The 16,388-nt window shown below is 42.9% G+C and overlaps 1 protein-coding gene across 2 annotated transcripts in view; it reads right to left on the bottom strand.

Annotated features, from left to right (window-relative positions):
- Nucleotides 1–585: 585 nt before the first annotated feature.
- Nucleotides 586–16,388, bottom strand: part of SEC22A (SEC22 homolog A, vesicle trafficking protein) — a 50,180-nt gene continuing 34,377 nt past the window's right edge. For both annotated transcript variants that reach the window (XM_060262234.1, XM_060262233.1), the window contains 4 exons: nt 15,104–15,298; nt 9,689–9,807; nt 3,360–3,425; nt 586–1,171 (listed from right to left, as the gene is read on the bottom strand). In XM_060262234.1, the coding sequence (XP_060118217.1) occupies nt 971–1,171; nt 3,360–3,425; nt 9,689–9,807; nt 15,104–15,298 (581 nt within the window). In that variant the 3' untranslated portion in view covers nt 586–970. The remainder of the gene's footprint in view (nt 1,172–3,359; nt 3,426–9,688; nt 9,808–15,103; nt 15,299–16,388) is intronic.

Below are 16,388 nucleotides of genomic sequence, written 5' to 3'. Positions count from 1 at the left end.
AAGAAACTGCACCTCTAATCTAATTCCTTAGGTTGCTTGTCTCTTCCTACAGCAGATTTGCTGGGTATCCAGTGATCAAAAGCTATCAGTTTTCTGTCTTTCCAAACTGGGTTCTTAATCTCATTCAAACTAGAATTGTTTGAGACTAGGCTCTTTCCCAATCAGGCTAGTTATCTGCCTGCATGAGGCTCGGCTTCTGCTATTATCTCACATCAAAGAGAGAGAGAAAAGGGGGGATTCAGCATACTCTGTCTCTTTTATTCTTGCCAGCCAACGTCTTTTCATCTTTCAAGCATTAGATCAAATGTCTGAAGACAATGTGATGTTATTTGGGAGGGAGGAGAAGAGAATAGGTCAGTTTCCAAATCTTTTTCAAAACAAATTGCACAGGGGAAAAAAAAAAATAAGTAAAGCAATTCATAATTAACTCAGCACTAGAAGAGCTGCCTTTGGGGTCCGGGCACTAATCCCCATGAGTAGATGGTTTCCGGGTGAGGTTTTAATCAAGGAAAATGCAGACACATGCCATTAAATTGATGGGCAAGCCAATAATCTGGCATTTAGGAATTCATTCATACTGAACCGTTTGTTAATATGCAATGTCATCCTTTTATTACAGCCTATTCTACTGCCTCACAAAGGCAAAACTGGTTTGGGATTGGAGAAATAACTTGAGATACACACCCCTTGCCTTTTTCATAGTTCTGAATGTGGAGTTTTTATGATGCCCTCCAAATTACTTGGGTTTTTTTCCCCCCCTTGGGGGTATATTCTCCTCGACAGTGGAGGACTTCATTTGTCCCTCAATCAGTTCCCAAATCCTTTTGCAGCTCTTCTTTTGAGGAAGAATTTCACTGTCCGGTCATTGATGCCTTCAAGCATGGGGAGCGCCTCTCTTACAGAAAAAGCTTTTTTCATTCCTGAGAGGAACGCTGCTTGCATCGAGGCTGCCGCTTTCACGAGACAACCGTCACACGTTGTAATCGGGGGACTTCCCTTGCGGTTGCCTCAGCCAGATTTGCAAAGTTGAAAAAGCACCCACAGTCACGTGGAAAAAGATCTGCCAAAGGTTGCGCAGTTCATAGAGATACATGTTGCATAAGCAGATCAAGCCAAAAGTGAGGAAGGATTTGATATTTCGCCAGCCAGTGCAATATACAAACAGATAGCACTGCAAAAGAAAACAGTCATTAGGAATGCAAACTAATGATCTTGCCACAGCACTGCAAACGGCATCCCACTTTCCACACATGTATATGTTAGCAAACATTTCTTTGTTTTTATAAGACTTCTGAAATGGCTTTTGACGAACTTTCAAATATAAAGGTGCTACTCACTTCTGCCTAGGAAAGCAGGTGGGTTAGTGTGCGGTAACCAGAGTGCAATAAAACTCTAACCGGAGGAGAAATTAGGGGTCTTTCTTGGGGTGAGTCAAACCACACAATCTTAAATTGAATTGTGTACAACTTCTGTAGCGTTGCAAGACTGGAAATAATCTTGAAGCAGAGCACCAACGGGTTATTCTGAAAATGCAGAATGCCCTCTTTGCAGTTCAGCGTGCAAACTTCGGCGACAGAACGTGAACTGTCTTACGTACCACATCAGCTCCTTGGATTAATTTGACCTCATCCAAGAAACCTGATAAGGTACAAAAAGTCAAGTGTGACAGCTGAAGTGCCTGCTCAAAGTATCTTTCTCTCAGAAAAGTTAAACACAAAGCATAGCACATACGGCTTCAGGTTAGAAGTGCTGCTTTATATACAGCGACGTTCTTTTGCATTAGCTGGCCCTTTGGAAATAATGGCCACAGCACAATATAGATTTATATAGGGGTGGCCAAACTTGCTTAACATAAGAGCCACGGAGAATGAATGTCAAATGTTTGCGAGCCACAAGGGAGGGAGGAAAATAGACGGGGAGGAGGGGGAGAGAGAGGTGGAAAGAAAGCAACTTTAACTGTAAATGCATTCTCCATGCCGCCAACTGGCTTGGCTTGGAAAAGTGATTTAAACAGACAAATGCCTTCTCCAAGCCAGCCAATGGGGTGGTGGGGGCTTCAAGAACCACACAATATGTGTGAAAGAGCCACACGTGGCTCCCAAGCCACAAATAGTCTTACAACTAGTGGCATCAATTGAGTATATCCTGCAGTTGTAGATATTGCTGCAGCACAGCATAAACAGAACTCAGACTCAGACTCGGAGGAGACCCACTCTATGTAGTGGTTGCAGAGCACCACGGACACATAATTAATAGAGCAAACGGTTGTGGCAGAACAACACAGTTCGTGACTATTGAAGATTAATGGGAATTTTAAGTGCTTCACCGTCCGCTTCAGAGTGGCCTTGGGAGAATTTCTATCTCACACCATGGAGATCTGGAAAAATATGAGTTATCCCATGCATACCTAAGGTTTCTTAGAAGGGGAATAGGATACAAATGTAACAAAGTTCCTTGATTCTCCAACATGCTACGAAATCACAGGTCAAAAAGGCAAACAATCTATGCTAATGTGCCTCATAACTACCAGGATAAGATTCCAGTATGATTACAAGACATATGGCCTCCCGTGTACCATAGCGCCTGTGGTACATGAAGCAATTAAATGGCCCATATCAGATCCAACTACTTCCAGGATTCTCAGTTTGATGGTTCAAATGAATATATGAACATATATGAACATATGAAGCTGCCTTATACTGAATCAGACCCTCGGTCCATCAAAGTCAGTATTGTCTTCTCAGACTGGCAGTGGCTCTCCAGGGTCTCAAGCTGAGGTTTTTCACATCTATTTGCCTGGACCCTTTTTTGGAGATGCCGGGGATTGAACCTGGGACCTTCTGCTTCCCAAGCAGATGCTCTACCACTGAGCCACCGTCCCTGAATGAATCCCTATTGTGAGAAAACGTGGAGAGTTAAACTCCCAGAATAGAACTTTCCTAACTGCTACTCCAGCTCCCCCAAAATGTTGCTCTGGAAGGACAGAGAACCCCAAGGAACAGCATGGAGGGCAGTGTGGGGTATGCAGCGGGAGGGGGAAGTTGGTAAAAATAAAAAACCCACATATCAACACACCTTCCACTAACAGAAAAAAAATGCTTTGGATTCCACTCTGAACTATCAGGAAGTCTTAATAATGATCCACTAGAAACTATTTCCATAATTTTCCACAGAAGGAGATCAACCACAACCGAACCAGAGTTTTACAGATTACACTGTGGCCACTTTCACCCCAACTCGGAAGAGAACTGGGAATAATCGCTTCAGTCAGACATATGAGACAGGACAGAACTGAAGTTTAGTAATGAATGGGTTATGACTTCTGAAGACAGTTTAAACATGCAGGAGGCATCTCTTACCTGATACAAACAAGCTGCTGTGCCAAGGAAAAAGGCAATAACATAACTGAAGTCTTCTCCCTCATTCTGCAAAAAGACAAGTAATCTCAAGACAACATGTTCCATATTATGCAAAAGATATTCTTACAGCATTCGTGCAGCTAACTTCAAGAATCCAATGAAAGTAAAAATTGTGGCAGCATTTTAGGGTTAGGGGAGACTTGCATATTCGGGTAGATATATTTTTAATAAGAATCTAATTGTTTAAGGGCCCCTTGACCTGGCAGATAACCCAACAACACCTAGTATTAAGGGAAGGGACTGTCTGGTGTTGCATTAATGGACATGTTTTGCTGACATCTACCTACGTAACTATTAAGTGCAAAAGGGTATAAATATTGTTGACGTTAAGGGTAGGGGCTGATGAGCTGATGCCCATTAGAGAGCCTCAGTCACCAGCCAAAAGAGAAGTCTTGTTGTCTTTAGTTTCTACCAGTCTACACGGACTGTCTTCCCACTCACCTTACGCTGCTCTCACGTTTGTCTTCTCAGTGCAGCTTTCTTCCGATTTCACACTATCTGCCCTGGGGCTGCAGCAGGCGTCGGCGTTTTCGCGCAGCAAACAAAAACTGGGTTTTAGTGGTTTCTGTTTGCTGCGCAAAAATGGTGATGTTTCCTGCAGCCTCGGAGCAGACAGTGTGAAATCAGAAGGAAGCTGCGCTGAGAAAATGAACGCAACAGCGGCGTAAGGTGAGTGCAAAACAGGTCATTGTGTTTTGCTCTGGTACCTGCTTCAAAATTTACTTTGTCACTTTGGTTATGGATCAATAAAATAAAACTTAGAGTAACTTAGTGTCTTTTCCCCCTGCCCACTGGGGGGCTTGAGTCCCTTGGGCCCACATCCGCCCAACCATCTTTAAAATCTCACAACAAAAATACACAAAAGCTAAAGGTTACAGAACCATGCACCGAGCTCTCTGCACCCCAGGATGGTTTGGGCTCGCATTTGTCAAATAACAATCCCTTCATGCCAAATGGCAAACAAGATCTGAAACAAAGAAAACTTCCCAAATGAAGTTTGAAGGAGTTCTTTGAAAACTTGAAGGAGTTCTTTGAATGCCAGCCACGGAAATGAGAAATATGCAAGTGCAAGATCCACAAGAACCTTCAAGTAGGATTTCATTTTATTCTGTATCCCCTTCCCTTATTATTTCCTCTTTTCCTCCTCCTAGCAGCCCTCATATCCGTTCCTCTTTCCCTACTTCATTCTCTGACCCAAGGCCATTCCAGCAGGTGCAAGTGGAGGAGTGGGGAATCAAACCCGGTTCTCCCAGATAAGAGTCCGCACACTTAACCACTACACCAAAGAGAGCCAGTTTGGTGTAGTGGTTAAGTGTGCGGACTCTTATCTGGGAGAACCGGGTTTGATTCCCCACTCCTCCACTTGCACCTGCTGGAATGGCCTTGGGTCAGCCAGAGCTCTGGCAGAGGTTGTCCTTGAAAGGGCAGCTGCTGTGAGAGCCCTCTCCAGCCCCACCCACCTCACAGGGTGTCTGTTGTGGGGGAGGAGGGTAAAGGAGATTGTGAGCCGCTCTGAGACTCTTCGGAGTGGAGGGAGGGATATAAATCCAATATCTTCATCTACCTCACAGGGTGTCTATTGTGGGGGAGGAAGGTAAAGGAGATTGTGAGCCGCTCTGAGACTCTTCGCAGTGGAGGGCGGGATATAAATCCAATATCTTCATCTACCTCACAGGGTGTCTGTTGTGGGGGAGGAAGGGAAAGGAGATTGTGAGCCGCTCTGAGACTCTTCGGAGTGGAGGGCGGGATATAAATCCAATATCTTCTTCTCCTTCCCACTCACCAACCAGCCTACCTATAATCTGCCCCCCCCCCCCTTCAGCTATATTTATTATTTCTCTGTTACAGGAACCCACAGCAGCTTATACCATCCTCCTCTCCCCCATTTTATCTTAACTATAACCCTGTGCGGTAGATTAGGAGAAGAGTATGCAACCAAGTGAGCTTTTATAGCAGAGTGGGAATTAGCGCCTGCATCTCCCAGATCTTAAGTCTAAATCTCTAATCATTACACCATTCTGGTTTTCATGGAGTAGCTGCTGTTGAACAGTAAGCAGGAAGTGGTGGCCGCTACATGCACAGATGGCTTCAAGAGGGAATTGGATAAACATCTGGAGCAGAGGTCTATCAGTGGCTATTAGCCAGAGGGTATAGATGGAACTCTCTGTCTATGGCAGTGATACTCTGTATTCTTTGTGCTTGAGGAGGCAACAGTGGGAGGGCTTCTAGGGTCCTGACCCCACTAGTGGACCTCCTGACGGCACCTAGTTTTTTGGCCACTGTGTGAGAGTGTTGTTTATTCCAGGGGTAACAAGACCCTAACAGAACAATAACCACACAATGGGACAGAGAGCCACAGAGGGGAGACGATGAAATCAGTCCCTTTTGCCTCTTGTGTGGGTGGAAGTAATTTTGTCCCCTTCCTATCCCCACTGCAGCCTCCCAACCTACAGTACTATCACTCTACCAAGGTCCTGCAACCCCAAGAGTAAACCTTTGTGGGGCTGGACATGGTTGCTGGAGCGAGAAGAGAGAGCTGGCAAGATCGGGGATTCTTGTGCTGACTTCAGAAGATCCTTGAGCTGGACCGAACCCAATGTATCCACATATCACAGAATAAATGACACTGTAATGGATACACTCAGAATTGGGGGTCCCTATTTTAATAAACACATCCTGTTTTTAGTATGTTGATTATGGCCATCAGTATCATAAAATCTCTCAAACATCACACATTTTCACTCTGTTACAGAGGACGTCGGCACACAGAAGCCTTCCCTTCATACGGATCTCTTTCGGAGCGTAAAAAGCAGATAGGCACACAGATGATATCGGCAATGCTCTGCTTTTCAATGAGACGTACATTCAGATATACATCCCCTTTGTGGCATGGTAAGAGTGAGAACATAAGAACATAAGAGAAGCCATGTTGGATCAGGCCAGTGGCCCATCCAGTCCAACACTCTGTGTCACATAAGAACATAAGAGAAGCCAGGATGGATCAGGCCAATGGCCCATCCAGTCCAACACTCTGTGTCACATAAGAACATAAGAGAAGCCATGTTGGGTCAGGCCAGTGGCCCATCCAGTCCAACACTCTGTGTCGCATAAGAACATAAGAGAAGCCATGCTGGATCAGGCCAGTGGCCCATCCAGTCCAACACTCTGTGTCACATAAGAACATAAGAGAAGCCATGTTGGATCAGGCCAATGGCCCATCCAGTCCAACACTCTGTGTCACATAAGAACATAAGAGAAGCCATGTTGGATCAGGCCAATGGCCCATCCAGTCCAACACTCTGTGTCACATAAGAACATAAGAGAAGCCATGTTGGATCAGGCCAATGGCCCATCCAGTCCAACACTCTGTGTCGCATAAGAACATAAGAGAAGCCATGTTGGATCAGGCCAGTGGCCCATCCAGTCCAACATTCTGTGTCACATAAGAACATAAGAGAAGCCCTGTTGGATCAGGCCAATGGCCCATTCAGTCCAACACTCTGTGTCACATAAGAACATAAGAGAAGCCCTGTTGGATCAGGCCAATGGCCCATCCAGTCCAACATTCTGTGTCACACAGCGGCCAAATATATATATATATATATATATATATATATATATATATATATATATATATATATATATATATATATATATATATATATATATATATATACACACACACACACACACACACACACACACACACTGTGGCTAATAGCCACTGATGGACCTCTGCTCCATATTTTTATCTAACCCCTTCTTGAAGGTGGCTATGCTTGTGGACGCCACCACCTCCTGTGGCAGTGAATTCCACATGTTAATCACCCTTTGGGTGAAGAAGTACTTCCTTTTATCCGTTTTAACCTGTCTGCTCAGTGAGTGCTTGTATGCAGCAGCCAACGTCACACAACTGCCCATACGCACGACCTGGTGTGCAAGATGCAGTAAAAATCAAGTAACAGTAGTACTCCAGCACAGAGAAGATACGTCCCAATTAATTTAGCAATTCCGCACAGTGTAAAAGACCACCAGATGTGATTTAACAGACTACATCTTTTAAATTTAGATCTGCTCCAACTGCACACAGAGTGGTCCAATTTTAGAGGGGAAAGAGTTATGAATTATCACTTTAAACGTGTGTAGGAAGGAGAAAAACTGGGAGCAAACTGTGGAGAGGTAAGCAAACAGTCTTTATCCACACTCCCATTTGCTCTTCCTTACACAAAGCAGCTTCGTAGACTGGGAATCATGTCAACTATATTATCCAGCAGAGGGCGCTGAGTGCCTACAAAGTAGAACTTGCAAAGCGAACACAAAGAAAACCAACAGGACAATATTTATTAGATGGTGCAGTTATCCCTCTGAGCTGAATTATTGTGAGCTGCCTCACAGTTTTTCAGCCTCTGGCTCACACATTTTCATCTCAGCTCAGGAAAAATGGCCCCAGAGCAAACTAATTTATGCAGCAGCTCACAACTTTAATGCCAGTAGCTCACGAAGTAGATTTTTTTGCTCACAAGACTCTGGAGCTTAGAGGGAGTATTTGACAACTAGAACGCTTTTCACAGAAAATGTAGTATTATATGATAATTGTCTCTAATCCAGAATACTCAACAATTGCATAACAGCCAGTATGTGCCCGGGAGACCCAAGTTCTAGTCCAGCTCTCTAATGGCTTCAAGGCTGTTTCACACATGGGGGGAAAAAAAACCCTACATGCACAAGCTATGGCTATTCAGTATACTCACAATAAGCTACATGTGGGGGAGTGGAACTTCCTGCATGTGTGAAAGTGAAGGGCACGAAGGTGGCTTTAAAAAACAAGACCAAGTAGAACGATGTGCACAACAGAAGGAAAGTTCTTCTGCCACTGAATAGTAACGACTGAAGACATAAATTGTAGAAGAACATAAGAACATAAGAGAAGCCATGTTGGATCAGGCCAATGGCCCATCTAGTCCAACACTCTGTGTCACACAGTGGCCAAAAAAAAAAATTATATATATATATACACACACACACACATACACACACTGTGGCTAATAGCCACTGATGGACCTCTACTCCATATTTTTATCTAACCCCCTCTTGAAGCTGTCTATGCTTGTAGCCGCCACCACCTCCTGTGGCAGTGAATTCCACATGTTAATCACCCTTTGGGTGAAGAAGGACTTCCTTTTATCCGTTTTAACCTGACTGCTCAGCAATTTCATCGAATGCCCACCAGTTCTTGTATTGTGAGAAAGGGAGAAAAGTACTTCTTTCTCTGCTTTCTCCATCCCATGCATAATCTTGTAAACCTCTATCATGTCACCCCGCGGTCGACGTTTCTCCAAGCTAAAGAGCCCCAAGCGTTTCAACGTTTCTTCATAGGGAAAGTGTTCCAACCCTTTAATCATTCTAGTTGCCTTTTTCTGGACTTTGTCCAATGCTATAATATCCTTTTTGAGGTGCGGTGACCAGAATTGCACACAGTATTCCAAATGAGACCGCACCATCGATTTATACAGGAGCATTATACTGGCTGATTTGTTTTCAATTCCCTTCCTAATAATTCCCAGCATGGCGTTGGCCTTTTTTATTGCAATCACACGCTGTCTTGACATTTTCAGTGAGTTATCTACCACGACCCCAAGATCTCTCTCTTGGTCGGTCTCTGCCAGTTCACACCCCATCATCTTGTATTTGTAGCTGGGATTCTTGGCCCCAATGTGAACATATGAAGCTGCCTTATACTGAATCAGACCCTTGGTCCATCAAAGTCAGTATTGTCTACTCAGACTGGCAGCGACTCTCCAGGATCTCAAGCTGAGGTTTTTCACACCTATTTGCCTAGACCCTTTTTTGGAGATGCCAGGGATTGAACCTGGGACCTTCTGCTTCCCAAGCAGATGCTCTACCACTGAGCCACCGTCCCTCCCCATTACTTGTGCATTACTTTGCACTTGGCCACGCTGAACCTCATCTGCCATGTTGAAGCCCTACAATGTAGGAGGAAGAGAAGGACCAGTCCTAAATATGTCAACTAGACTGAAGTGGGATGGAGAGCTCCCTTCAGGAGGCTGGAACTAGACTGCCAGCTACCAGTTACCAAACCTTTCCAAACTGCATTCAATGAAAGGGAAAAAGCACTGAGCTTAGTCATGGAAGGAAAATATGCATTTGATTATTTTGTTATGCTAGTTGTTGCAAAAACATCTCAAATAAATTACAGATAATTCTTCCTGTATTTTTCTTCTACAAAGTCACCAACACCGTCACCCTACCTGCAAAAGACTCTCTGTAGCATGAAAGCCACGGATTAAATTCAACGCGCCACATAAAAGACTGAGTACAAAGGAAACAATCCCTGAGAGCGTCACAGGTTCCAGTCGCTGGTGAGGAGCTGGAAGGCACAGAAAAGAAAATGCAATAAACATTTAAAGACATTTTCTTATTGGGGGGGTTGCTTATGCTATTTTTCAGGGGGGTTGTTTTGGGGGGTTTTGCTTAAGATGATGCGACACAAGTTAGGAAACACGTTGGCTTAATATAGAGTGCTATTCGCCAAGCCCTGCTACCGCACAATCTCCTTTTCGTTTTGACCAAAGGGAGCAATGAACCTGGCTCACTTCATTGTTTACTGCTTGTCGAAATACAACCTAAAACAGAGGGAAGCAAGCATCCCTTTCTAGACTACAGTGGGGAAAATACACTTTGCTAGAAGCAAAAACTTTACTCAGGTTAATGCACCCAAGCTCAAAGGCTACTGAAATAGGTGAATAAGTGAACAAAAAAAAATTAGTAAAATTAGTCCAGAGTTAGCCACAGGGTAGGAAGTCATGCTCTTGAATCAGTGCTATCAATGTCGGCATCTTGAAAAAATGGTTTACAGCCCAACAAGTATGCTTATTCAGAAGCCCAGAGAACTCAGGGAGGACAGCTGCCAACTCAGTGTACCTCAGGATTCCTGCCTGACTTAATGCATAAATTTTTTGTGCTGAAGTTATTTTCAACTGTATCAAATAACATTTTAAAAAGTATTCTAAACTAAGACAGCCACAGCTGGTGTCTCCTACTTTGTCTGCCACCACAAAACCACTTCCTCTAGTTAGTACTTAGGTAGCATCTAGTTCCAGCACCTTAAGAGAGCCAGTTTGGTGTAGTGGTTAAGTGCGTGGACTCTTATCTGGGAGAACCAGGTTTGATTCCCCACTCCTCCACTTGCACCTGCTGGGTCAGCCATAGCTCTGCAAGGGTCGTCCTTGAAAGGGCAGCTGCTGTGAGAGTCCTCTCAGCCCCACCCACCTCACAGGGTGTCTGTTGTGGGGGGGAGAAGATATAGGAGACTGTAAGCCACTCTGAGTCTCTGATTCAGAGAGAAGGGCGGGGTATAAATCTGCAATTCTTCTTCTTCTTCTTAAATCAACAACTCTGTTGATACTAGACATGCTTATGCAGATATCCTACATGCTTCCTCCCAAGCTAACATGAATAAAATCACAGCCTTAGGATGTTTGCTTAGTTATGAAGAAACAGCGGTGGGTTACCAGTGGTGCAAAGGCTCCTGAAGCATCTCCTTTACAGACCGAATGTACATTTCTCTTACTGATCATAATGACAATAAAAAGGCAGGCTGGAAATAAGCGTTTCTGCAGGCATTCCTCTGTGCTATTGAAGAGGCAGCGGTACACACAAATGACAGCCAATTCATACTGGATGTGTATACAAGCCGTTACTTTGCTATTCCACAACAAGCATTGGAAACCAAATATGGAAAAAAAACAAAAGCAAAACCCACAGTAGTCTAGGCAACAGGGAGGGTGCGACAATAAGGTTACTGAACCGTATTTAAATCATTCCGTTTAAATCAGTCAAGTGTAAAGGTGCCAACAATGAAGTTAATGAGCTGGAACATTAATATAGAGAGGGGTGTCATCCTGTGTTGTTTGTACTGAAGAGCTGCAGCGGAAAACGGGGCCCCGGAAGCAGTGCATGATGTCAGAGAAAGCTCAAGGAGTGAGAAAGGCAACTTCCGCAGAAGGGAACGGGACTGTCTAAGCATCACTGTTGGCAAATTCCATAAAGTGTGTCCCTTATGTTTTGCTGGAATTGATCTGTGCACAACTTTCCATATAATTAGGAATTAGCGATGTGTGTGTGTTAAAAACGCAGCTTTTAGATGTAGAAGAATTTCCTGTCAAAATCCAACATGATGACGCGGACTACACTTAGAAGCATTTCCATTTGAGGTGACCCTGTGAATTTCATGGCTGAATGTGGAATTGTTTCCTCTGTCTAAACTTAACATCCCCTGGCCCTTTTCTGCACACACAGCTCACTGTGCTTACTCCAGAGAATCAGAGCAGTTGTCCCTTTAAAGCTGACTTCAGATTTATGTGCCTGCATCCTGAACTACCCTTTTTTCCTCTGGTTTATTTATTCTGCATCTACCAACCAAAACCTCCAGTTTTTGCTTAATTGTGGTGGAGAAACACACCATTATATACTAATATACCACAAGAGGAGGCCTGTAATGTTCTACATTCTTTTTTATAAAGGAAAACTAAGCATTTTTCCCTTACGTCTTTTCTTATGCAGTTGTTAGACATTGTGTTAAGAGAAAAATTATTTTCCGTTTCAAGATCAATTTTATTTACAGATCCATGAAGTGGGTATGGAGATACTGCTGTGGCTTCAACTATTGCCAACTTATTTATGGCTGACTTTGAAGTGCACTATATTTTTTGATCCCTTGCCGTCTTAGCACATAATTTAAAAGTTTACTTTAGATTTATAGATGATATTTTTTTGATCTTTAGAGGCAGAGATGAACTTAATTTTTTTTTGAGAAATTAAATCAAGTACATCTAATTAAATTTTTTTATAATATAAATTCTCATCAGATTAGGGTTTTTTGGATACATGTTTGTATGTCTGTGGAAATAAGTTAGCATTTACACCTTATGCAAAACCAACAGATAAAAATTCTGCTTTGCTTTATACTAGTCAACATCCACCATGGCTCATCAGGAATCTTTCATATACCGGTAGTTCTTTTTTCATATTAAATGTAATACTACTTCAGAACTTGAATACCATCATATAAACTTAGCCGTAAAGTTCCAACAACGAAGGTATCCTGACAGGATTACTGCTTTGGCTAGAAATTGGGCCAGTTCTGAAATTAGGAAGGATCTGTTATCATCTCATTCTTCTGCCAATAATGATAGTTCTTCATTTTTCCCATTAGAGTCTTCTCTTTCTTTTAAATTAAAAATATCATTTTGAAACACTGGCATCTTCTTTCTTCTATTCTGATATATAACTCCAAATCTGTTACTGAATTTACCAAATCTCAGTCTATTAAATACACTCTGGTGAAGGCTGACCTTTTAAATCTAATACCAAACCTACTTTGAAAGGCCACTTTAAATGCCATGGATGCATTAGTTGCACTCAGACTATTAAAACAAAAGTCTTTACTCATCCTCTTAAAAAGAGAACTTTCTCTTTAAATCATTTTTCCAATTGTCTATCAATTAATGTTATATATGTTATTTGTTCTTGTACACTTATCTACACTTACCTACTGACAAAGAAAGAATATCACTCAGTTCTTACCAGGTACAAAATACAGAGAGATTACTACTCCAAAGGAAGGCTTATAGGATTTTTCCTCTAGAAACATTATTTCCATTGGGTCTGAATGATTGGTTTGATTGTCATCTTATATATAATAGTCATAGATTTTTCCTTAGTCAATTGGTCTTGACCTTTTTTAGCTGGGATTCTCGCAGTCAGTACACATTGTTCTACCTCCTTAAGACACTGTATAATTAAATACTCTCCCTTTAGAAGTATTCTTGCACCTTTACAAATCAGGCTTCTACAGGTGCTCTTTACCTCAACCTCTTTATTTCCTAGACTTCAAATGCTGAGATTTGTTACTAGAACATGATTCTTTGGATCCAGGTTTGTCATTATGTTGTATTTTCAGTATCATTTATACAAATGTGTATAGTGCTGTTGACAATTCCTCTGCTTCATATAGGAAATTTCTATAGCATTGGGCTGACAACAGTTGAAGCAGATTTATCCCAAAATGGATTCTCCAGCCAGCAGTCTGTCTATATAATTTGTGTCGCGATTTTCACCGCTCAATACTTGCAACTTCCATGTGTTGGTTTGACATTTTTGGACTTCCATTAAACTTATAATATTTATGCCCAACTTGCCAACCCTTTTCAGAGCACAAAATATATATTTCATTGACTTTGATGCATGTTTATTTCACATGCCAGATAACTGCGGGTGTGTTTTGCACATCTCTTTTTTCTATTGTTCAGAGGTTTTCTCTCTCCTTTTAATTGGGGCGGAAACAACTCATTGCCTGAGGGTGTGTCCAACTGCCCTACTGCAGCTGCACTCCAGTTAGCACTTTTAGGTGCCTTCAATTGAAATCCTCCTGGAGAGCCAGTTTGGTGTAGTGGTGAAGTGTGCGGACTCTTATCTGGGAGAACCGGGTTTGATTCCCCACTCCTCCACTGGCACCTGCTGGAATGGCCTTGGGTCAGCCATAGCTCTGGCAGAGGATGTCCTTAGAAGGGCAGCTGCTGTGAGAGCCCTCTCCAGCCCCACCCACCTCACAGGGTGTCTGTTGTGGGGGGGGGGAGGTAAAGGAGATTGTGAGCCGCTCTGAGACTCTTCGGAGTGGAGGGCAGGATATAAATCCCATATCTTCATCTACCTCACAGGGTGTCTGTTGTGGGGGGAGAAGATATAGGAGATTGTGAGCCGCTCTGAGACTCTTCGGAGTGGAGGGTGGGATATAAATCCAATATCTTCTTCTTCTTCTTCTTCAGTTCCATGACTGAAACTGACACAGGGAAATGGCCATCAACTTGGTCAAGCCAACACACAAGTGATGGAGCACACCACAGCCTCCTCTTTCTCTCCTCCTTGCTCTTCCACCCCCTTCAGCTCACCACGGCTGGGCTACTCCAGGCACGGGCAACCCATAGAGGGACATGAACTCAAGAGGCTGTGACGAAATCTTTCCAGCACAAACACTTCCAGAGAGCACAGTTTTTCAAAGTGCAGGAAGGAGTCCAATAAAAAGTAGATGCTTTGTTCCCACCTTCCTTCTGTCTCCAGCTCCACACTGAACCATATAGGGGGTTGAGGAAAGACAGCAGCTCCCAGCAACAGGGACTAGACCTGCTGGCATGGACAACCCATCTCTGCAAAGCCCCCACTCCACAAAACCCACCCTGGAAAAGGCATGGGAGAGGAAATCTGAGAACATGTGACTATTTCTGCATGCAAATTACTCTCGCATAGGAGCAGGACAATAGAAAAATTTGGAGTAAAAGCGCATTCAGAAAAGCTGGTGAAACAGTGCAATGAAACCCAACTGAGAGTTGATCGATACAGAATTAAAAATAAACCTGATGGAAAGGCGAGGCGAGCGGGAGGCAATGCAGAACAACAAATATGCCACAAAGCGGAACAGCTGTGAGAGTGGGGGAGAAGCCAGTGCAGAAAAGGTAGATTGTATCAACAGTGATCTATCATTATAGGAAGAGAAATTAAAGAAGCAGCCTGAGGTCTTGTAAAATCTACGATTTGTACAAATGTAAGCGAGAGGCTCAATTTCTAAACTTTCCTAGGAGATCTTATACTTCTTACAACCAACTCACCCGCAGATATTTTCCCAGTATTCTTGTATTCCTCAAGGGATACATGTGGTAATCCATTCGGTGAACCCAGTTCAGACAAGGCAATTTGATATGGTGGTCTCAGCCTGATTTCTGTTTGCATGTCAGCAAGGTTTATCTTTGTAGACAAAGACCGTGGATTATTATATCTCTGCTTGGTCCTCTGAATAAAATTATCTGTGAAAAATTAAAAAAAAAAAAAACAACCCCACAGTTGCCTGTTAATAAAATCATTTTAGACCCCATGGCTTTATAGGCAATATAAGTCTCAGATACACACATTTAAATTCATTATTTAAAATTCTTACATTCATCTCAGAACGTGTTAATAGAGTTGCTGCTTTATCTCTAATACATCATGGACTAATTAATGTTGCAGCATCCAAAATTAAGCACTAGAAGTCTATGAATAAACTAACGTTTCATGCACTGGCAAGCCTGAAGGTATGGCTAACATAATTGATGCATTGCATTTGATTTAAGTTTAAATTCAGAAAACATTCTTACAAAAAAGAAGACTGTTTTTTTCCCACAAGGCTTTTGTTGTCTAAACTACTCTCTCAAAGATGAAATAGCGGAACTAACAACAGTCATAACAAGCTCAAAGTCTATGAAAAATCAAGGCAGGGGAATCTTTGGAAATCCACCCACCCTCTAAAATCTCCCTCTTTAGGATTTTCTCAAGGGCTACAGCATGCTGTCCCCTTTAACTGACATGCAGCTGCTCCAAACATTCCATCTCACCTGGAGCAGCTCAGATCATTTTTGAGAAACTTTCGGTTAATTTCTATTTGTCTGCATACTTGGATAGTTCCAAAACAGAGACTATTTCATCTGTGACAGGCCCAGTTCTGTATTTTTCATCATTCACTTCTGGGACAGTTAGTTTACCACCTCTACACCTAATCGCAATGTGTGGCCCTCATCTGAGGATATCTAAGTCCACAGATGGCGGTGACACCGTCAACAGAGAGATCTGCAAACCTGAAGGACTCTCCAGGTTTGCGAAAAAAAAATCTGAAAGGGTTTTAAAAATGCATAGGAAGGTTTAAATCCACCCCTGCAAAAAACACTTGTCTGTTGGAACATTATCATAATTGACCTGATGAGGAAAAGAATTTGGTGGGCTCGGCAGCTGGTGCCAAGCAGAGCTTGCCAGCATCATTGCTTGGGGGGGTGGGGCTCAGTGGGCTTGTCAGCTAGAAGCTGCAAAGAGCTTGCTGTCATCAACGGGGGGGGGGGGCTTGGCAGGCTCATGGCTGAGAGC

The sequence above is a fragment of the Heteronotia binoei genome, chromosome 21, assembly GCF_032191835.1.
Source record: "Heteronotia binoei isolate CCM8104 ecotype False Entrance Well chromosome 21, APGP_CSIRO_Hbin_v1, whole genome shotgun sequence".
In the NCBI taxonomy this organism is placed as follows: Eukaryota; Metazoa; Chordata; class Lepidosauria; order Squamata; family Gekkonidae; genus Heteronotia; species Heteronotia binoei.
This window is presented reverse-complemented; position numbering and strand designations above follow the sequence as displayed.